The 23336-nt window shown below is 41.1% G+C and overlaps 1 protein-coding gene across 1 annotated transcript; it reads right to left on the bottom strand.

Annotated features, from left to right (window-relative positions):
• Positions 1 to 393: 393 nt before the first annotated feature.
• Smim13 (small integral membrane protein 13) lies at positions 394 to 23110 on the bottom strand. Its single transcript, XM_042678589.1, has 2 exons — positions 22968 to 23110; positions 394 to 3205 (listed from the first exon to the last, which is right to left on the bottom strand). Exons 1-2 carry the CDS (start codon positions 23041 to 23043, stop codon positions 3018 to 3020), a joined length of 264 nt encoding a protein of 87 aa, XP_042534523.1. The 5' UTR covers positions 23044 to 23110; the 3' UTR covers positions 394 to 3017.
• Positions 23111 to 23336: the final 226 nt, after the last annotated feature.

Genomic DNA, 23336 nt, shown 5'->3' with positions numbered 1-23336 from the left:
GGAAATGGAACAATCTACCTGAGTTCTCAGTCATAGAATTAATTCACCATTTTGTAGAATAATTCAGGCAAGATTCAAATATTGGTACATACTTTAATGCTTGTAACTTTTAAACTTTAAAAATAATCACAGGCCACTGACAGACTGAATATGTAGTTGTGAAACAGTTCTAGTAAGTTTGGTTACAAAAATACTATCACATGGGGGTGTGGGGGGAGGAGATGGGAAGGGATGGGAAGGGGAAACCAAGGAGGAGGCAACAATGCTTGATGAGAAATGTACTCATTACCTTGCTCAGGCAATTGTAACCCCTCTGTACGGTATTTTCACAATTAAAATAAAATACTATCACAGAACAGGAAAAAGAACCAAAATAACGTATCACACAAATAATTCTGCATGAACAGCTATTTCCCTCTCCTCTCTTAGTGCCTCAGAAATACACACTACAGAAAGTGGATGCACAAAAAGAGAACTTTTGAACAAAAAATTAGTTTGTGGACTTTCGTGTTGGCTTCAGCAATTCCTCCTTACCTTTCCCAAGTGAGATCAACACAGCCAGTATGAGCTGTCAATATGCCTCTAGAGCATATCATTAATGCAGATCATTTCCTAAAATGCTACAAAGATACGTTTAACACACAAATGCCAATATAACATGTCCAACATATGTATCTTTACCAAGAATAATGTGGGTGTGACTATGGGGGGGCAGGTAACATCAGCCATCATTCTTTAATACTGACACAACAAGAAGCTCACAAGCTAACATTTTACAACAACTATTATCATCTAAACCTTAGGACAGCCACTACAAAACACAAAACAAAATATGAAATATTTTAATGCAGATATACTCCTATACCAAGATGCTTTGGGGTATTAATCTTTTTTTTTAATGAATGACCATTTCAATGTAATATTCAGCTAGTATATGACATATTACAATTAACAGTAGGATCTATGTCACTGTTTTCTATGCCCTCAAGTAACCATACATCCACTAAGGAAATTAGAATAAAATGACTGCACCCCACTCTCAGATACTGGGCAATCTCCCAGCAAATATGTAAAGTTCTGCCTTGTGGATTCCCTTTCAAAATGCCCAATGAGACACAATATCATTTAGGAGGTGTTCAACAGGTATACAACCTGGGGCAGAGCCAGTGAACTAGTCACAAAAACAAAAGCTGTCAGCATGAAGAATGAGGTATCAACACAGTTACACACCATGAGAGGTGATAACCAGCTCTTCCAAAATAAAGGTTAAAAATAAAAAACTCTGATTAACAAAATAAACTGGCTTTGCATTTCACTTCTGTACAAAGCTGGGAACACTAAACAAGATTGGTTAATCCATATCTGTTCCCTAGTAAACAGTCCAAAGTTCAGTCAGACAAACGTGGAAAGCTGGCAAGAGTCATTCCGACCCGTTCAGCAGGTGTTCTTGCCTGCTGTTTTTTTGTTTTTTAAGTATCCAATACCTTGGAGGGCTTATCACTGAACTATTATTTGTGAAGACCAACTGTTTCTCCAGAACGCATTCCTGGGGCATGAAGTCCTCACATACAAAAGGAGTGACCAGACTTAAGTCTTCCTAAAGCAGTAGATAATATTACTAACACTAAAGTTACGACACCTCAAATCCTGAACAGCTTGCCCCCAAAATGTATTTCAGAGAAGGTAGCTACTTTAACATTATTACCAGGGATAGAATTCAGTTCCCCAATAAATAACTGCTACCTTGAAAAGAAAAATAAACTTACAAACTATCATGTTTTACCTAATCTAAGAGGCAATTCATTGTTAAGATGCACCATTGTACATTGCTAAGAAAAAATGCTGCCTGTTAACTACAACACATGCCTTGTATCACAGAAATTGTTTCTTTGATACTTATTGAAAGGGTGCTCCTAAAGTTAAACAGATGCTCACCACATCAATTTTGTGTATACCTAAAGAAAAGGGAAAAGCAATTGGTTAAGTTATAACTTCATATTCTGAGTCCAACTCTTCTGAATCACTTTTTAAATGCAGTGGCTGCTTTTCCCACACATAGTCCTTGGTGTCAAGAGTACTGAGACGCAGCATTTCCTGAAGAAGGGCTCCAACCCTGTCTTCCACTGAATGGAAGCAAGAAGCTTTGGATAAAATACTAATACCGTAATGGCAATCCTGCTTGATGCTGCATTGGTCACACCAGCTTTCTGTTGCTTTCAATTTTGCTTCATGGATTCCAAGGGCTTTGGCAATTTCTCCTGCCTTCAGTTGCACCATTTGGCCTGTGACGGGCATTCCTTTTATACCTGCCTCATTGCCAAAACATGGTACAATTTCATTTATTTGTGGGGATCTTCCTTTTAGGTCCTGTAATGCATTTTCTTGTTGTTGCCTCGTAAGAAAATAAGGAATGCTGGTCATTCCTTCAACGATGAATATTTGCTTCGCTAATATCAAATGTACACCCTGCTGTTGCATTTGTATGCATTCCCATGCTGAATCATAGTGTAGGCATTTCTAAACGCCTTTGATGACAAGCACACACACACAGGTGAAGGCGATGACAATGGGACGAGCTGTGACTTCACGCATGCATGGCTAGGAAATAACATGAACCACCACTGATAGTCATGAAATGCATCCCAAATTCAGACACATTACAATGTCAGCCAAACAGTACATTTTCTGTCCAATAAAATGTTTCTTCAAGCTTGAAATGTTTACCAGATTCATATCAGTGCAAAAATAAAAAAGATAGCCCAAGAGATAAGGAACAACTGCGTTAAGTAGAGAGCTAGGGAAGCAAAATATTCTTAAGATGAAATTTTCAGGGTCTAACTTGTTTCAATTCCCTTTATTTCGATATGGCTTATGTGTAAATCTGTTTTTGAACTGGACACAAAATCCAAGTAGAAATGCTGTTCGGTCATTTAGTAAATTTCAAAGTCACATCACTGAAGACAGAGGCTTATAACTGCCTTTTACCATTTACTCAGGAATAGAGCCCATGTCTGGGGTCAGTGGCCTTCATCAGCAGGTGCCCGGCGCTGACGAGCAGATCGTAACCTGTGTGCAGTGGCTGATGGGTCTTCTTCCGTTTCAGACCCTGAAGGCTCATGATCTCCCTCCTGGGATCCAGTATCTCCCACCAGTTCTCGAAGAAACTTGAATTTAGATAAAAATAGATGCCATACAAAATACCAACCTAGAAAAAAAAAAAAGACAAAAACATTAAGTAAAAGTATTGTACAGTGTTATCCATTCGGAACAATTTTGCTAAATGGACAGTAGGTGACAAAATAGTGCATGTAAAAGATATAAATGACTATAATTTATTTATATAACAAACATTGAGAAATTATGATATGCAAGGCATAAGCTTAGGATAAACTCTGAGATTATATAGTAAGGACAAAAATAACCTATTTCTTGGAATTCAAATATCCAAGCTTGGTGTTTCCACATTAAAATTATTCTGAAGGGCTGGGAAGGTGGCTCAGTGGTAGAGCGCTTGCCTTGCATGCCTGAGGCCCTGGGTTCGATTCCTCAGCACCACATAAGCAAAAAGAAAAAAAGCCGGAAGTGGCGCTGTGGCTCAGGTGGTAGAGCGCTAGCCTTGAGCTGAAGAGCTGAGGGACAGCGCCCAGGCCCAGAGTTCAGGCCCCACGACCAGACCCAAAAATAAATAAATAAAATAAAATAAAATTATTCTGAAATACAGCTTAGCAACCATGTACTACTATCAAGTACTGCAAGACTCTTGTCTCAAAAGAAAAAAAACTCAAAAAAAATCAAACAAGATTATGATACCTGAGTAAAAATAATTACTATATTAAAGTTGAATTTTGAGAGCATTTTTCTGGGGAAGAAAAAATAAATACTTGATTTGGACATTCATACTTCAGTGCTACCGAGAACTGAACCAGAACGGCTTTTCAGCCAAGGCCAAGATACAAGAATCTTCATTGGAAATTAATAAGTTTTCTTTAATTATATGATAAAAGAATACAACCAGAAAATAAATACCTCAAGATGAAGATTTTTAAAAACATTTCATTTTCACATTTGAGTCATTAAGAAACAAACACCAGGGCTGGGAAGGTGGCTCAGTGGTAGAGTGCTTGCTTTGCATGCATGAGGCCCTGGGTTCGATTCCTCAGCACCACATAAACAGAAAAAGCCAGAAGTGGTGCTGTGGCTCAGGTATTAGAGCGCCAGCCTTGAGCTGCAGAGCTGAGGGACAACACCCAGGCACAGAGTTCAAGCCCCATGATGGGAGGAAAAAAAAAAAAAACAGAAAGAAACACCAATAAAGGAACAAATAGGATAAAACCTCTAAACTTATGCTCTCCTGCTTTGAAATGTGAAGAGGTAAACAGCAAATCTAGCCATTATAAGGTATTTTCCAGGCTGATGTTTTACTGTATACACTAGATTTGTTGGGTATCAATGGACCATGGCATCATGTGACAAAAGCAGTTGCACTTTTTATTGTCCAGTTCTTTTTTTTTTTTTTGGTCAGTCTTGGGGCTTGAACTCTGGGCCTGGACACTGTCCCTCCCTCAGCTGTTAAGCTGAGGGACACCTAGGCTCTAACACTTGTGCCAGAGTGCCACTTCTGGCCCTTTCTGTTTATGTGGTACTGAAGAATCAAATCCAGGGACTCATGCATGCGAGGCAAGCATTCTACCACTGAGCCACCTTCCCAGCCCTATCGTCCAGTTCTTTTGTGTGTGTTTGGGGGAAGGGGCAGCATGAAGAAGTAGTACTAAAGTTTGAACTCAGAGCTTTGTGTTTGCTAGACAGGCCCTCTTTCATAAGCCACAGCCAAGCCCTTTTTTGCTTTATTTTTCAAGTACAGTTTCCAATGTTGGCTTGGGGCTGGCCATGGCCAGATTCTACCTACTCTCTTCCACATAGCTGGGATCACAGGAGTGCACCCATCTGGCTTATTCACTGATCTACTGCTAACTTCTTTGTTTTTGGTCAGTCATGGGGCTTCAATTCAGGGCCTGGGTGCTGTTCTTGAGCTCTTCTTGCTCAAGTATAGCACTCTACCACTTTAACCCAAAACTCCACTTCCAGTTTTTTGGTGGTTAATTGGAGATAAGAGTCTCAAGGACTTTCCTGCCCATGCTGGCTTAGAACTATGATCCTCAGATCTCATCCTCCTGAGTGGCTAGAATTACAAGTGTGACCACCAGCAACTGGCTATTGCTAACTTTTTATGCCCAACTTTAACTACCGTGGGATCTTGCTAAGTTTTTGCCCACGCTGGCCTGGAACCACAATCCTCGCAATCTCTGCCACTTAAGTAACTGGAATTACAGGTATGAGCCACCATGCCTGGCTTATTACAGTCAACATCAGGAAGGAAATGGTATGTCATCAAGACTTCTATTATTTTTATTATCTTTAAATTGTTGTTCAAGGGGTTTCAATTCAACTTGACAGTTATACTTACAATGCATCTTGATCAACATCACCCTTCCATCCTTCTCCCCCATTGTGATTTTTATTTGCATTGGCCTCATAATAATGCTGACAAGCTTTTTATGTATTTGCCATTTTTGTATACTTTCTTTGGCAAACTGTTCAGTTCCTTACTCATTTTAAAAATGATATTGTCTTCTTACTATAGTTACAAGAGTTCTTTATATGCTCTTATTACTGGATACTTAGCAGATATGCTTTACAAAATATTCTCACCCATTTTTGAGTTGTCCTTCACTGTTTTAATAATTTAATCTTGAGGAAGCTTTTTGAGCTTTTGGTATTTTAAAAAAAAAAAAAAAAAACAAAAAAACACAGAGGCTGGGAAGGTGGCTCAGTGGTAGAGTGCTTGCCTTGCATGCATGAGGCCCTGGGTTTGATTCCTTAGCATCACATAAGCAGAAAAGGCTGGAAGTGGTGTCATACCTCAATGGTAGAGTGCCAGCCTTGAGCTGAAGAGCTGAGGAACAACACCCAGGCCCAGAGTTCAGACCCCATGCCCCCTCTCCCCACACACTCACAAAACTGTCCCAGATCATTTGCTGATGACTATTCTTTCCTCCAGTATGCTCTCTTGACACATTTGTTTAAATCAATCATAAATAGTAATTTATTTCTAGATTTTTCAATTCTATTTCACTGTTTGCCTAGGCTAACACTATCCGTCTACAGTAGCTGTAACGAAGTCATATGTGTCCATTAGCTTTTTCTTTTCAAGATTATTGGACTAGTTTGTCTCTTGCATTTCTAGGTGAGTTTTAAAATCACCTTGGCAGTCTGAACTTGGGGCCTCAAACTCACTCTCTCTCAGCCTTTTCACTCACAGCTGCTACTCTTAACACTTGAGCCGTGCCTTCAAGTCCTGCTTTTTGCTGATTAATTAGAAATAAGTCTATTGGATTTATCTGACCCAGACTCGCTTTAAACCATATTCAGCAATACTCAGATCTTCGCCTCCTGAGTAGCTAGCATTACAGGCATGAGCCATCAGTATCAGATTCAACTTGTCAATTTTTACAGAGAAGGTAGCAGTATTGTGATAGTGATTGCACTGATTCTGTAGGTCAATGTGGGAACCAATTCTGTTTTGTTTTTGTTTTTTAATTTTATTTTATTTTATTTGAGAACATACTGTACAGAGGGGTTACAATTACATGGGCAGGATAATGCATACATTTCTTATCAAGCACTGCAGCCTCCTCCTTTGTTTACCCTTCACCTCCCTTCCCAGCCTCCCCCCTCCCCCCGACCCCAATTCTGTTTTTTCATAACTCTCTGAACTCACAAAATTTTCCTACCATGAATACATGTTGAGATAAGGAAATGAGAAAAAATAAAAAATGAAAAGAAGATCATAAATACTATGTAGAATCACATGTATTTAAAACATTTCTCCAATGCCATTAATTGGCCTAAATTAACAAGGCCAGGTAATTTCAACATATACTTAGGAAAATTTTTCCTCTTAGGTTTTGAGAATATAAAAGCTGAACCAGGGCTGGGAAGGTGGCTCAGTGGTAGAGCGCTTGCCTTGCATGCTCAAGGCCCTGGGTTCGATTCCTCAGCACCACATAAGAAAAAAGCCGGAAGTGGCGCTGTGGCTCAAGTGGTAGAGCACTAGCCTTGAGCTGAAGAGCTGAGGGACAGTGCCCAGGCCCTGAGTTCAGGCCCCACGACTGGACCCCAAAAAAAAAAAAGCTGAACCAACTCTTTTGACCAAGCTATCATGTTAATCAGAGATTTTAGGTGTATTTACTATCAGGAAATTGTATTATTCAGTTAGTTATTCAGGAAATTAATTGCTTTAACTTTGATAAGACCAAAGGCTCTAAGAGTGTCTACACGGTATAAAGGTTATAAAGGGGGGTAGTTGTGGAGGTGGAAGGGAAGCATAGTAGGGAGAAAACAAAGGAGGCAGCAACAATGCTCAATAGGAAATGTACTCATTACCTTGCTCATGTAACTGTAACCCCTCTGTACAGCATTTTTACAATAAAAAAAAATACAAAAAAAAAAATGACAGGCTGGGCGCTGGTGGCTCACGCCTGTAATCCTAGCTACTCAGGAGGCTGAGATCTGAGGATCGCAGTTCAGCCCGGGCAGGAAAGACTGTGAGACTCCTATCTCCAATAAACCACCAGAAAACTGGAAGTGGCGCTGTAGCTCAAGTGATAGAGCGCTCACCTTGAGCTGAAGAGCTGAGGGACAGCACTCAGGCCCAGAGTTCAAGCCCCACGACCGACAAAAAAAAAAAAAAAAAATGAGTTATAAAGAAGCTGGGTGTCAGTGGCTCATGCATGTAATCCTGACATCCAAAGGAACGTGGTTCCCAGCCAGTCCAGGCAAAGTCCAAAAGACTCCATCTCCAAAGTAATTAGTGAAAACCTGGGCTAGGGGCATGGTTCAAATGTTCCAGCTGAGCAAGCGCAAGGCCATGAGTTCAAATTCTGGGACTAGCCAAAAAATGAGTGTGTGTCTGTGTGTCTGTGTGTGTGTGTCTGTGTGTCTGTGTGTGTGTCTGTGTCTGTACAAACCATAAAGAAGACTGACTGGAAAGAGACTATAATACAGGCCATCACCACTAGGGTTCCCATCATACAATATTCCCATCATACAGGATGATTAGCAGAACGCAGGCTGTCAGCACAAATCTGTAACATACAGAACTGAGGGGAGTGCAGTAGTCAGAGGCTTGGGATAGGAGAACATATTGCTAGATTACATCTTTTCTCCAATTTTATTTGGCTTAGTCTGTCTGTTTTTGAGAGAAGATCTCATTATGTCCTCAAAATGACCCTGAACTTATTTTGTAGCCCCCAACTGATCTCAAACTCAAGACCCTCCCCTCCTGCTTTGTGGCCTCCCGAGTGCTGAGATTACAGACACGCAACACTTTACCCAACTCTCTTCTTCAATTTTATTAACATGAACCTCCTTAATTTTTTTTAGTCACTGTCAGTTACCAAACAGTGAAAGACACTCAATCCCAAGTCAAAATTCCAGAAGTGGTGCCAAAGAGAAAACACCAGGTTTGAGAGCAGCAGGCCATGGCTGTGCCCACATTCACCATCCCCTCCCTGAAACACCAGCTGAACTACTCAGCCTTCATGGTCCTATGATTTTTATCCAGATTCTGGAAATAAGCAAACTTAAATAGTATACTTCTCCCTATTCTGTGTGGAGGCGATGTAAGACTTTCAGGAAGGATGTGGACAGTCACACTGCTTCCTATAAAAACACTGTAAGGCAGAGAATTCTCCTGATATAAATACGAAGTTCATCTGCTGGGCAGCCAAAAAGAACAAACAATCCACCATGCCTGTTTTTTCACAGTGACTCCTATAATGATAGGGTAGGAAGTGCAAAGGGAAGGGAGAAATTGTAGTGTTACTATGAAATGTAATGGTATTCACTAAAGCAAGGGTAGTTCAACAAGCTGTCCTCAAGTAAAGTGACAAGTTCTTACCAACCTGTCATTTGGGGAGAGTGTCTGGAATAGGCTTGGCACAGGGTGTCTTTTACATTATAGTATTGAGGTAAGATCTCACCTTGGCAAGATCTGATCCTCCTACATAAAAGACAGTTTAGCAAAGAATTGAACAAAGGAATGGGACTATAAAATGCCAAGAAGTTTAAGGAAAAACTACCACCTAAGACATTTTTTTTGAAAATAAGAACAAATTATAAAATCCCAATAGGTATATACCAAGAAAATCATAACTTAGCAAAGACACTGAGAGATCCTACAATACCAGATAAAACTGCTAGTAACCTATTTAAGAGTTATGTTGCCAGGTGCCAGTGGCTCACACCTGTAATCCTAGCTACTCAAGAAGCTGAGATTTGAGGATCATGGTTCAGAGCCATTCCTGGCAGGAAAGTAAAAGTCCGTGAGACTCTTATCTCCAATAAACCACCAGAAAACTGGAAGTGGTGCTGTGGCTCAAGTGGTAGAGCACTAGCCTTGAGCTGAAGAGCTGAGAGACAGTGCCTAGGCCCAGAGTTCAAGCCCCATGACCGACAAAAAAAAGAGTTGTGTTAATCGGAAACAAAAATAGCTAATACTTTTTTAAAACTTTTAGGACAAGTATTCTGGAGAAAAGGTTTGCACATATCACCTAACAGCCAAATAGTTCAAATCAATTAAACTGTCATATTCCTGGTATGTCACACTTCTTATGGCTCATAGGGCTCTGGTCTATTCATCTGTAATATTTCATTTGTACTGAATTCAGGAAAAATATAATACAAAATAGAAAACCATATATACAGTTAATCTGTTTTTTTTTTGGGGGGGGGGTCCGGTCGTGGGGCCTGAACTCTGGGCCTGGGCGCTGTCCCTCAGCTCTTCAGCTCAAGGCTAGCGCTCTACCACTTGAGCCACAGCGCCACTTCCAGCTTTTTTCTTTTTGCTTATATGGTGCTGAGGAATCGAACCCAGAGCCTCATGCATGCAAGGCAAGCGCTCTACCACTGAGCCACCTTCCCAGCCCCTAATCTGCTATTTTTAACAAAGTAGTTATTAGTTCATGTAACAGAAACTCTTTATATCACTTGGCTAAGCCCAGAATGGGGGTTCTGTTAGAAGCCTACAAGGATGGCTCACAGTCCATGGGAGGAAGCACCCTGACCAGGGACAGAAGACAATTGTCCTGAATGAAGGCCATTCTCCGTCTTCTCTCTGCATACTTACTTCACTCTTCTGTGCCTCTCTGTGCCCACTGCTGCTCCTTCCCCAGCTTTGTATGACTTCTCAGCTCACACCCTAACAGCCTAGAAACTCTGCTCCAGGTCTGATAACACATCTGCCAACAGGATCTGAGTGCATCACCTTGGGGTAGGGGAAGTATTGTGAAGACAGCTATAAGCTCACCCCTAAGAAGGCAAGGGTGGTTTCAGACATAAGAGGGGAGTGGATAGGATCCTCAGTAAAAGGTCTCTCTACCTTTAGTAGGTAATATATTCTCCCCTACCCCCCACCCCCGCCACCCTCTGGTTCTAGGGCCTGAACTCAGAGCCCTGTCCTGAGCTTCAGTGTATAAGGCTAGCACTTCAGCACTCTACCACTTGAGCCACAGTTCCACTTCGGCTTTATAAGGATCTCATGGTCTTTCCTGCCAGGCTGGCTTTGAACCATGATCCTCAGATTCCAGCCTCCTGAGTAGTTTGGATTACAGGCATGAGCCACCAGTGTGTGGTTGGCAATATACTCACTCTTAGAACATGGTATCTGCTGTACAAACCACCCAAAACACCCAACAAGCAATTATTTTGCTAAAATCTAACCAACTCTTCCAATCCAGGATAAGAATGAGAGGAGGTATGATACTGGTCAAGATGCATTATGCTCATAAGTTAACATGTTGAAGTGACATTCCTTTGCACAACTATTTTGCACAACTACTTAAGAATTTTTTTTAATCTTCCATTCCTTTAGTGAATGTCCATACTTCAAGGAAGTTCTCAACTTTTGGAGCAAAGGAACCACTTGGGATAAGGACAAGGGGGAGCTTAGATATAACATAATCTCCCTTTCAGGAAAAAGCACAGCTTTAGAATTAACTTCAAAAGCATCCATTACTCAATAGAACTGGCCACAGTTTAAAAGTATGTGATTACCCTACTGCAGTCATCCAAAAAAAGGATCAAAGTGGCTACTCTTCAAAACCTACAAAGTTCTTAGAATTCTGCTTCCCAAGGGTATATCCAGGTGTCTGTTATCAATCCCCAGGGTTTCTGTTTAATGTTTTTAAGCTCCTTAAATGATTCTAATGCACATGCAGGTTTGGAAAAGAAATGGAAATGAAGATGTGTGCTTCTCTTACTTATCAATAATGGAGATAGGCTAAGAAAAAGGAGAAAGGTGTTTACAGTAGAGTGCTCATGAGGAAGAGACAGAATGAATCACCAGAGGACCGACTTGAGGAGTCTCCATTTAAATTCTTGTTAAGGCCACGCACCCAAGGCTCAAGCCTGTAATCCTAGCTACTCAGGAGGCTGAGATCTGAGGATCATGATTCAAAGCCAGCTGGAAAGGAAAGTCCGTGAGACTCATCTCCAATTAACCACCGAAAGTGGCACTGTGGCTCAAGTGGTAGAGTGATAGCCTTGAGCTGAGGGACAGCGTCCAGGCCCCAGAGTTCAAGCCCCGTGACCAAAAAAAAAAAAAAAAAGTCATGTTATAATCAATCAGCCAGGTGCCAGTGGCTCATGCCTATAATCCTAGCTACTCAGGCAGCTGACATTTAAGGATTGCGATCTGAAGCAAGCCCAAGCAGGAAAGTCCTGTGAGACTCATCTCCAATTAACCACCAGAAAATGGGAAGTTGGAGTTATGGCTCAAAGTGGTAGAGCACTATCCTTGAGGGAAAAAGCTCAGGAATAGTACCCATTCCCTGAGTTCAAGCCCCACAACCAACAAAAAAAAACAAAAAGGTCACATTAGAGACTTTCTAGATGTCACTAATGTGACACCACAGGAGGCCATAAATCTGAAGCATGATGTAATGGGCAGTGCAATGTTTAAATATCCCTCCAAAACTCATGTTGAAATTTAATTGCCATTTAACAGTGTTAAGAAATGACAAGGCTGATGGCTCACTCCTGTAATCCTAGCTACTCAGAAGGTTGAGCTGGCTCAAAGCCAGCCCAGGCAGGAAAGTCCATGAGACTCATCTCCAATTAACTACCAGAAAACCAGAAGGAGTGCTGGGCACAAGTACTAGCCTTAAGCAGCAAAGCTCAGGGACAGCACCCAGTCTCTGAGTTCAAGCCCCATGACCAACCAAAAAGCCCAAGAAGTGATTAAATCATGAAAACTCTGTCCTCAACTATGAATCAATGATGTTGTGTTACAATAGGTTTGGGGCTGGGAATGTGGCTTAGTGGTAGAGTGCTTGCCTTATATGCATGAAGCCCTGGGTTCAATTCCTCAGTACCACATGAACAGAAAAAGCTGGAAGTGGTGCTGTGGCTCAAGTGGGCAAAAGAAGGTTAGGGACAGTGCCCAGACCTTGAGTTCAAGCACCAGGACTGAGGGGAAAGAAAAAGGATGGGTTTGTTATAAGCTCACCCCTAGGTCTCACGCAGGTTTGCTGCTCTGCATCACAGAGGACTTCCACATGCCATGGAATGGACTTCCCAGCTTCTACAAATGTGAGCCACACAAATTTTTTTCTTCTGTTTTTAGGATTAAAAGTATGCACCATTCTACTTGACTATTGTTTATTATTTACTCAGTCTGTTATTCTGTTTTAATAGGAAAAAATGGAATAAGGCTAATAATCAGAAGTTAGACATAAGGAATGATTATGTCAGCCTGGTGCTGTGGCTCACCTGTAATCCCAACTACTTGTGAAACAGAGATTAAAGCCAGCCTATGTAAAAAATTAGGGAGAAGACCCATCTCTATTAATAAAAACTGGGCAAGGTCTAGCGCTTGAATTTTTGCAATGTAAGACCCTATATGAAAAGCACTAAAACAATAAGGGACTAGATGTATGGTTCAAGTGGACAAATGGAAGAGCACCTTCCTAGCAATCCCACAGTCCTAAGTTCAAGCCCCAATACTGTCTAAAACATAAAAATAAAAATAAAAGATTTTTGTCTTTGCTCTAAATAGAACTGTATCATTAATACAACAACTTATGTGGTTAATAGAATGATTTATATAGCCTTTATATATTCAGAACCCAGTGTATTGTAAGAGAAAACAAATTACCAATATAAACTAGATTATCACTCTTTACATATTATTGGCTATAGGAGAGAAGCAAGTAACAGAAGAGTGGTGTAGATGTGGGTGTGTGAGATTCAGAGAAAGCACCACAGACAAGAGGGACAGAATTATAGCTGAGATTTGTAACTTCAGCTTACCACTAGAATAGCCAATTTGGACTCCAAGCCCTAGAGTAACACACTCCTCCCATGGGGGAGGAGAGAAGAAATACCAATGAAACCCAGCAAAAAGGACTTAGCCCCTTGCCAGAGTGCCTGCAGCAAAAGGGCCTCTTACAGAAGCACAGTTCACGAGATCTCCCCCAAAACGTGATACTCACACAATGAAATTTCTTATTCCATTTGCTTGGGTCTTGTACCAGGAACAGCATAATCACAAATTCTTATCTTTGTAAGCTATGGCATCTTCTCCGTAGAGTTGCATAATCCATCTTTGTGACAGTAGTGGCTCATTTCAAACCTCGTATTTGCTTAAAGCTCTTTTTCATTTTTCAATACAATTATCTTATTTCTGAAGCCATCAGGCTTCAGAAAATATAAGAAAATATGGGCAAGTCCATCAGTGAAGGCTATATCAAAGAGAACCAAGTGCTTCCACCCCTACCAGGAGGATTCCTTGGAAAAAGTCAAAAGCCCCTGGAATTACCACTACTGAATCAACATATTCAAAAGTTTCACCAAGAAATAAGACTTTTTTTTTAAGCTGCCTTCTTTTTTTGGTCAGTCATGGGGCTTGAATACATGGGTCTGAATATATGTGCTGTTCCTGAGCTCTTACTCAAAGCTAGCCCTGTACTACTTTGACCCACAGCACCACTTCCTGTTTCTAACTGGTTAATTGGAGATAAGAGTCTCCTGGGACTTTTCTGCTCGGGTTGGCTTCAAACTATGATCCTCAGATCTCAGCCTCCTGAGTAGCTAGCATGAGCCCCTGGCACCTGACTTCTCTACCTTTTTTAAACCCCTGGAGAAAAATTCTACATGGTTAGCTTGACATCTCAGAGAGAGAGAGAGAGAGAGGGATAGAGAGAGAGAGAGTCCAAAAGCTCCTTAAGGGAACATATCTTCTTCTGCAATGTATCTTCCTCTCCCTCACCTTCTAGAAATGTTACAAATTTTACCTTAATATTCCCTTGCTTTCTCCTCTACATTCCTAGCACCACTCTATCTGAGACCAAACTGTATTACTTATCAGCTAGATTCTCACCACTCTCTCATGTCTCTCCTATGTCTCTGAAGCATGTACTAGCACACTACTCAGCAATCTCCTTGCACCTTGGGCTTTTTAAATCTTTCTATATTATTTCTCCAATGTAAGCTTTCTTGGACAATTACTTCAGCACCTCAAACACACTTCCATTTACTCTATTAATATTGTCTTCTACATGAGATACAAGCTTCTTAAAGGAAAATGTAGGGTTCAACCATGTTTCACTGTGTTCTCTATGTCTTAAAATATACCACAAAATTCAACCAACTTCCATCTTCCCCAAACAAAAATGACCTGGGAATTTAAGGATTTAGGGATGTTTACCTCCTCACCATCTCAGAAAAGAATGTTGGATTTGAATGAAAATGAAGAAGGCAGGTAAAATCCAGAAGGTTCTGTGCACTAAACTGACAAGAAGGACAGCTTGTAGGTGATGATTCTGAGACAGCCAGAAAAAGTAGCAGAAGCCTCTAAAAGAAGCAGAAGTTTCCTATTGCATGAGTGTCTTCCTACTGGAGTACAAGGTCCTCAAAGGCACAGACTATACATTATAAATCTTAGGATATTCATGCCCAACATTTACAGCAAATGTATATGAAGATTTATTAAGTGTATTTTACTCAATAAAGAAAAGGCCATTCATCTTAAAGCAGCCCTGCTTTGAACCACACTATGTTTAAGAGTAATTTATAATTTATACTAAAGAATTATTCTTCATTGTTCAAATATGATCCTATGTAGCTAGGCACTGGTGGCTCATGCCTGTAATCCTAGCTACTCAGGAGGCTGAGATCAGAAGATGGTGGTTCAAAGCCAGCATATAGCTTAGTGGTAGAATGCTTGCCTAGCATTCATGAGGCCATGGGTTCAATTCCTTGGTTCCACATAAACAACAAAATAAGTCTGTGAGACTCCAAAAAGCCACAAGTGGAGCTGTGGCTCAAGTGGTAGTGCACTAGTCTTGGGCAGAAAAGTTCCCAGGCCCGGAGTTCAAGCCCCAGGACTGGCACACAGACAAAAAAAACAAAAACACTACTATGTTACATGCTATGTTACCGACACTCTTCTTGGATCTACAGATAGATTGGTTACAAAACAGATGAGGTCCCTGACTTCAGAAAGCTTACATTCTAATGAGCAGTGTTAAATAAAAATTACAAAAGTCATTGTTTTAAACTAACCTCAACAGACCAGCCTGAAAACCAAGAGGCACTCCTGCTAAAGTTCCATAACACCAAACTGAAACTAAGCTGTTTATCTTGCCTTTCAAGAAATAAAGATTAGAGATATACCAGCTTAAGTCCCCAACAGGCCACTTTCAATTGGCATGATAGTGATGTTCATTCTCCCTTAACCTTTACACACACACACAAAGGAGAATTACCTGACATTAGCCAATCAATTATTTTTCTATTGTTCTCCTTATCCTCCATCTTACAAGGAAAATAACTCAAGTGAACAATGTGCTATTTCCTTTTTCATCACCTTTTGGTCCATAAAACCAACCTCTTCTGTTCCGCCCATCAGAACATTTGCTCTATTTTATAAGGAATAAAGTTCCACCTGATTCTAGCATCAAAAGAAAACCAGCTGAGATCTGGTAAGTCTTTGGGAGGGAAATAAGCTATGGGTGCAGCAGAGCTCTGTCCTATACACTCTGCTCCAACTTCAATGAGTTCTCACACAGAGGAACAAGTCAATCAGAAAACATTACCATTGTTATGGCTTTTAAAGATACTGGACAGGTACCTATAGAACCAGAAGTGGCAAGTCACTGAATCAGTATTACCCTAACTGCTATCATAGAGGGGTAGGTCACCAGAGAAGGTGCTGTGTTGACTTGATCTGAGACATAAAAAGAGCCAAAAAGTACAAGGTCTGTTGCAATGGCTAGAGGAGTTTGAGGATCATTACAATTAAAACACCTATGAAGGTATCACTACTAGGATCTGAAATTGCTAAGCAATTCCTTCCACTATTACAAAAATATCACAGCAGATGCTTGCTGATTTTTAATAAATTAAAGTTGTTTGGAAAAAAAGTCTGATATAAGGAATATTCTGAGATGCCCTAAATGTATTCACAAAAACTGAGGATAGAGAAGGGAAATTAATGTTAGCAGCAACTATGGGCTGAAACCAGTAAAACTATCCTACATTTATGAATGTAAGTTAAGTCCTTGACTTCTTAAAACTATGACAGGGCCAGGCACCAGTGGCTCACACCTGTAATCCTAGCTACTCAGGAGGCTGAGATCTGAGGATCACGGTTCAAAGCCAGCCCAGCCAGGAAAGTCCGTAAGACTTTTATCTCCAATTCACCACCAGAAAACCAGAGGTGGCGCTGTGGCTCAAGTGGTAGAGCATTAGCCTTGAGCTGAAGAGCTGAGGGACAGAGCCCAGGCCCAGCGTTCAAGCCCCATAAAAAAAAAAAAAAAAAAAAGAAAGAAAGAAAAGAAAAGAAAACTAAGACAAATAGAAGCACTGGATTTCACAAAATCAGACCTGGAAGCTAGATCAATGGAACAGTAATTTTATTATTTTGGGTGAAAGTTATTTGCAAGACAAATCTATTGACGTTAGTGACCATAGAAAGGTAGAAAATATACATCTTGCCAGGCACTTGTGGCTCATACTCATAATCCTAGTTACTAAGGAGGCTGATCTGAGGATCACAGTTCAAAGCAAGCCTAGGCAGGAGAGTTCATGAGAATTTTATGTCCAATAAACTACTCAAAAAAGGTCAGAAGTGGCACTGTGGCTTAAGTGGTTGAGTGCCAGCCTAGAGCAAAAGCAGCAAAGGGACAGTGCCCAGGCCTGAGCTCAAGCCCCAGAACAGTACAAAGAAAATAACTATATCTTAAAGTGTTCATTAGCTCAAAATATTTGTCATGCATTTTTTCATAGAAACCTACCAAAAAAAAAAAAAAAATGTGTTCCTACAGAACAAAACCTAAAGGCCTGTGTTCAAATGATAAAGCAATTGCCAAGCAAGTGGGACACCTGGCTTCAAACCCCAGTACTGTCAAAACATAAAACACAACTATAAATTGACAACAATGAGGACATGAGATCCAAAAAGCAGCACACAGAGCCAGCAGCAGGGGATGTATACTTTCTGTCTGAAAATGATAGCTGTTGAGAAGGACTGAGCAGGGGAAAAAGGGGAAGCATAACTGATTTTAAAATGTGGAAAAAATTACTCATGAGCATGTGGTAAGAGATTTTGGAACACTAAAGAGAACAGTAACAACGGGTTCATGCAAAAAAAGTAATATTAGGGAAATTGAAAAGGCAATTATTATTAACTTCCAAAAAAATGAAGAACCATACAAGAAGCTGTCATATGACTCAATTTGACCAGTCAAGTACAATATACACATATATATGTCTGCATGTATATATGCAGTCTAAATAACTACTAAGTTAGCCAAAATTTGTGTTATTAATTTAAGCAGGAAAAACTGAAGTTTACCTAAGCTAATGTCTATATTTGCAAAATCAGGTCACAACAATTTTTTTTAGAAATGTAGTAGTGGTGATGATCACAGAGAAAAGAATATATGTAAGTTTATTTAAAGAGACAGAAGACCGGCACAGGGAATTAAGGTGTCTCAGCAGGCAAAATGGGAAATAAACAGAAAGGCAAAATCAAGACTGACACCTAAGTCCCTGGCTTGAACCACTGAGGCAAAGTGGGTAATGTTTCAAATGGGCAAGACTGAAGAGAGAAACAAGTGTAGAAATCAAGAAACCCGTTTTAGATGTATTAAATTGCAGATACTCACTCCAAGTGGGGGCTACCATCAAGTTTGACACATGACCCTGGAGCTCAAGGAAAATAAGAATTTGAGATAAAAGTTTTAATTTTTAATTTTAATTTTCTCAGCTACAGTTGGTATCTACATGGCTAATTCTCTATTATAGGGAAGGAATAAGTAGAAAATGTAAGTATATATTTAGGGACTAAGAGAGGGGGACTCAGTGGGCCTTAAGTTTGATTTCTAGCACCACAATCATATACACACACATATGTGTATGTATACACATGTATATATACATGTGTATATATATATACATATATACACACACTATACACACATAGTGAGCCTGATTTATATATATATATACATTTATACATACACACATACATATATATATTACACACATATTACACAAAGAGAAAATAACATCCATCTTCTAATGGTATGTCTATAAACTATTTTTTGTTTTTCTGGGATATTATCTGTTTGTTTTGAGACAGGGTCTTGAGACAAACTCCAGATTCAGCTTCCTGAGGGCTGGGATTATAGACCTTTATCACACTACAAAGGATTAATAATATTTTATTGCAGATGATACAGAAACGAATTGACATACGTAATTTATTTATAGATTATCAGGGATAATGAATTTACTAATATAAATTGTGTTTAGAAAAAAATCAACCTACAACATTCTAAGAAGTGAGAAGCAGGAAAAGATAATTAACCTCTTTGGCAACAACACCATAAAGGGCATTCACCAAAAAAAAATAGAAAAGAAAAGAAATGGCTCACAGAGAAAGCTCAGGACATACAATGAGTAAGACAATTATGTTCTACAGAACTCATCAGTAGTCACCAGTTTGATTAAAAAAAAAAGTCCATTTGTTACAGACCTTGAGAGGCCAACTTCAGTGAATGGTAGAGGGTGGAAAACACTAGAATGAATGAAGTGAGAAATCAGAAACAAGCAATGTAGACAGAAAGAAAATTGCCTTAGAAACCTGTATTTTACAACCCAGATTCTCTACATTAAAGAGCTTGTTAGGGTTCTAAAACAAACTAAGCTATGATTCCTTGAGGGCAGACCCAATCATATATTCTGTTTCTAATGCTTAGTTGTCAGCCTACACCAAGTTCGCTGAACTGAATGAAATCAGTAAATAAGAGCCCTGCCCTAAGGGCAGAGATTCAATCCAAACTACATTTGGGTTTAAAGAAGATTACATGAAATCTTTGAAATGGAGGAAGGGCAATATGTTCACTTTTTTCTAAAAATAATAAATACATACAAGTGTTTATAGCATCTACTAGATTCTTTTTTGTGACCACCAGAAAGGTAATAGCAATTATATGAAGGGTACATGCCTAAATCATTGCTTGCTCACAGCTCTCTGGCATCTCTTCAGCCAGTGTTGAAGATAAAAGTGCTTGCTACAAACTGTGTCTTTTCCCCTGCCAAATTCATATAAAGGCGGCCTAGCTCCCAAAGTGACAGCATTTGGAGATAAGGACTTTAAAAAGGTAATTCAGGTTAAATGAGGTCACAAGGGTAGGGACTTTAATTCAAAGAGAAAGGGCTCTTCATCCGGACAGACACAGGGGAGACAGCACAAGAACACACAGGAAGAAGACAGACATCTACAAGCCAAGGAGAACCCTCAGAAGAAAATCAACCTTGTTGACACCTCAGTCTTAGAATTCAGGCTCCCAGGACTTCACATAGAATTTCTGTTGATTAAAAATGGGTTGGGGGGGAGGGGGAGGGGAAGATGGGAAGAGATGGGAGAGATGGGAAGGGGAAACAAAGGAGGAGGTAACAATGCTTGATAAGAAAAGTACTCATCATCAGGCCTGGAGACTTTCTCCAATCTATCTGGAGGCTATATTGGGAGTTGCTCCCCGATATACCAAAGGTGAATCTTCTCCCATTTTTAAATACAATTATATTTACTAACATTAAAAAAAAAAAAAAGAAGAGGCTGGGAAGGTGGCTCAGTGGTAGAGCACTTGCCTTGCATGCATGAGGCCCTGGGTTCAATTCCTCAGCACCACATAAGCAGAAAAAGCTAGAAATGGTGCTGTGGCTCAAGTGGTAGAGCACTAGCCTTGAGCTGAAGAGCTGAGGGACAGTGCCCACACCGAGTTTAGGCACCATGACTGGCAAAAAAAAAAAAAAGAAAGAAAGAAATGTACTCACTACCTTGCCCATCTAATTGTAACCCCTCTGTATGGTATTTTCACAATAAAAAAAAAAAATCAAAAAAAAAAAAAAAAAAGGTGGGGGGGGACTGGGAAGGTGGCTCAGTGGTAGAGTGCTTGCCTCACATGCATGAGGCCCTGGGTTCGATTCCTCAGCACCACATAAATAGAAAAAGCTGGAAGTGGCACTGTGGCTCAAGTGGTAGACGCTTGCCTTGGGCTGAAGAATTGAGGGACAGTGCCCAGGTCCAGAGTTCAAGCCCCATGACCAAAAAAAAAAAAAACCCATTCTGTAATTCTGTGCAATAGTAACCCTAACAAAAAACGCATTCCAGTTGCTCAAGTCTAGTCTGGTCCTTCCTCTTCTCTTAAGCTTCAGTTCCGCCGCCATAGTCAAAATACGCTAAAGCTGGGCACGGTGGCTCATGCCTGTAATTCTAGCTACTAAAGAGGATGAGATCTGAGGATCATGGTTCCAAGCCAGCCAGGGCAGCAAAATCAATGAGTCTCATTTTCAATTAACCTCCACAAAACTGGAAGTGGAGATGTGGCTCAAAGTGGTAGAGCATTAGCCTTGAGCACAAAAAAGCTCAGGGACAGCTCCCAGGCCCTGAGTTCAAGCCCCATGACCAATTAAAATTAAAATTAAAAAGCTGGGTACCTGTGGTTCAAGTCTGTAATCCTAGCTTCTTAGGGAGGCTGAGATGTGAGGATCAAGGTTTGAAGCCAACCTGGGCAAGAATTTTTCCCCCTTCAGTCCTAGGGCTTAATTCAGGATCTGGGCACCATCCCTGAGCCTTCTTTGTGCTCAAGCTTAGCACTCTACCACTTGAGCCACAGAACTACTTCCACCTTTTTCTGCCTGAGCTAGCATAAAGCCAGAAGTGGTATGGCGGCTCAAGTGGTAGAGGGCTAGCCTTGAGCAAAAGCAGCTCAGGGTAGTGCCCAGGTCCTGAGTTCAAGCCCCAGGACTGGCAAAAAATAAAAATATCTTGCCCCATCCTTAGATTTCCCAACAAGAAAAAGATGAACAATTTCATGAAGCTATTCTTGACCACTACAATCAAAATAAGATGTTACAGTTTGCTTTGTTCCCTGAAATTAAAGGCAAGGCAATTTTGGAGAAAAAAAATGAGTATAAATAAAAATAGCTATGGAGAGATTAAGAAATCCATCAGACATTTTGCTACCTCAAAGGAAGTCTAGTGAACATTCAATCCAAGACATCTGTTGATCACATCCCCACATTTAGGTAGCTGGAATGTTAAATTAGATAGGAAAAAGACTAACAATAGTTTAAAAAAAAACTTAAAACCTCTACAATGGGTCCAAAATGCTGACATCACAAGTGGAAAAGTGACAGAAGTTATTCAATTGTTTTTATGTCATCAGAAAAATTATGAGAAGTTTTAGCTCTGGTATCACCAAAAAAAAAAAAAAAAAAAAAGTGCTGTGGATTAGCTCAGTGGTACAGCACATGCTTAGCATATGTGAGCCTGGGCTCCACCCCAGAACCACTAACAAAAAAATGTATCAAGTATACATACAAGTACATAAATACATATATGTGCATATGCACAATGACGCAGTATTTCTCTCAAGCATAGCTGAAATACTGAGCATTTACTATGCAACTGATAAACTCTATACCATGGAGTATGTATTCTGACCCCTCATGGCATCAAGTTGAACCCAAACTTGGCCTTGTGAGTATGAATAAACTCACTGATGTCTATCTGAAAATACTTTTCAAATTTTCACTCCTCGCTGAGACCTGTGGCTATCGGTTACTGTGTAAAAAGAAATAAAAAGGATCTAAAATTCCACTGGCTTTGCTTTGAAAAGAGAATTTAATGTCTTCTCATTCCAAGAAGGAAAATACCTATCGCAAACAAAATAGCACCATTATTGAAGAACTTAAGAATTAGGTTATCTGACCCTGGAAGTTTAAAATAGCTAGTGTTTTTAAGTTCTGCCTGTTCTCAACATCTCTGCTTGGAATTTGGCTGAAGCCCGAACTCAAGTAAACAATTTCACGTGTGCTGAAAACCCAAGCATGCCCTAAAGCCTGGGATAAATGAAGATGGAGACCCCCTCCCATTGTTGTCACTTGGGTCAGAATCTTATTTTGTAAAACAAAAAGGTGAAAACAAATCATGTCACCTGCGAATACAGGCCAAGACTAAAAAATCTGAGCAGAGTGCGGCACTGTTCATGCAATCCAGGGCAGACTCTTGGCTCTGAAGCATTTTCTGGTTTAACCTAGAAGATACCCAGCCCTGCACCCTGACATTTTTTTTTTCTTTTCCTTTTTCTTTTCTCCCCTCCTCCAGGTGGGAAGCGGGGCCCGTCTGGCATGGGGGGGGTGGGGGGGCATCATCTGCGCTCACTCCAGAGCTCTCAGGGGAAGACCGAGGGTCTCGGGGCACCTGTGCCCCCGCACGCCTCAGTGCCGGTGGGTTGGTCTGAAGATGAGACCCCCCGCAGGTCAACCCTCCCGAGTCGAGCTGGGGAGCGGGGCTGCCCCGCACCGCCCGCGCCCCGCCGGCCGCCCCCACTCACCGCACACCATCAGCAGCAGGACGATCAGCAGCGTGGCCACGAACACCAGCAGGGTCAGCCCCACGTTGTGCCACATCTTGGGCGCGGCGATGGCCTCCGGGCGGCGGGCGCGGGACTCAGCGGGAGGTGCGGGGAACGACGGAGCTCCGGAGCGGCATGGGCGGAGTGGGCGGCGGGCGCCCCGAGGGCTGCGCCTCCGGGGGCGGGGCGAGGCGGGGCGGCGCGGGGAGGGGGCGGCACCCGGGCGCGGGGCGGCCCGCCCGAGGGCCCCTCCTCACCGGAGCTAAGGGTGGGCCGCGGGGCGCCCCTCTAGCCCCTCATCGCTCCGGAGAGCCGGCATCGCGGTGCCCCGACACCCCGGCGGTGGCC

The sequence above is a fragment of the Dipodomys spectabilis genome, unplaced genomic scaffold (genome assembly GCF_019054845.1).
Source record: "Dipodomys spectabilis isolate Male_0828 unplaced genomic scaffold, ASM1905484v1 ptg000045l, whole genome shotgun sequence".
NCBI lineage: Eukaryota > Metazoa > Chordata > Mammalia > Rodentia > Heteromyidae > Dipodomys > Dipodomys spectabilis.
Note: the sequence above shows the minus strand (reverse complement) of the source record. Positions and strands in the feature narration are given on the sequence as shown.

What these genes read in the sequence shown, in the direction of transcription:
- Smim13 (XM_042678589.1), bottom strand. Translation starts at nt 23,043, where the DNA reads ATGTGGCACAACGTGGGGCTGACCCTGCTGGTGTTCGTGGCCACGCTG. An exon ending in CCTGCTGCTGATGGTGTGCG is followed by an intron (nt 3,206 to 22,967) that starts GTGAGTGGGGGC and finishes TTTTTTTTCTAG; the next exon opens with GTTGGTATTTTGTATGGCAT.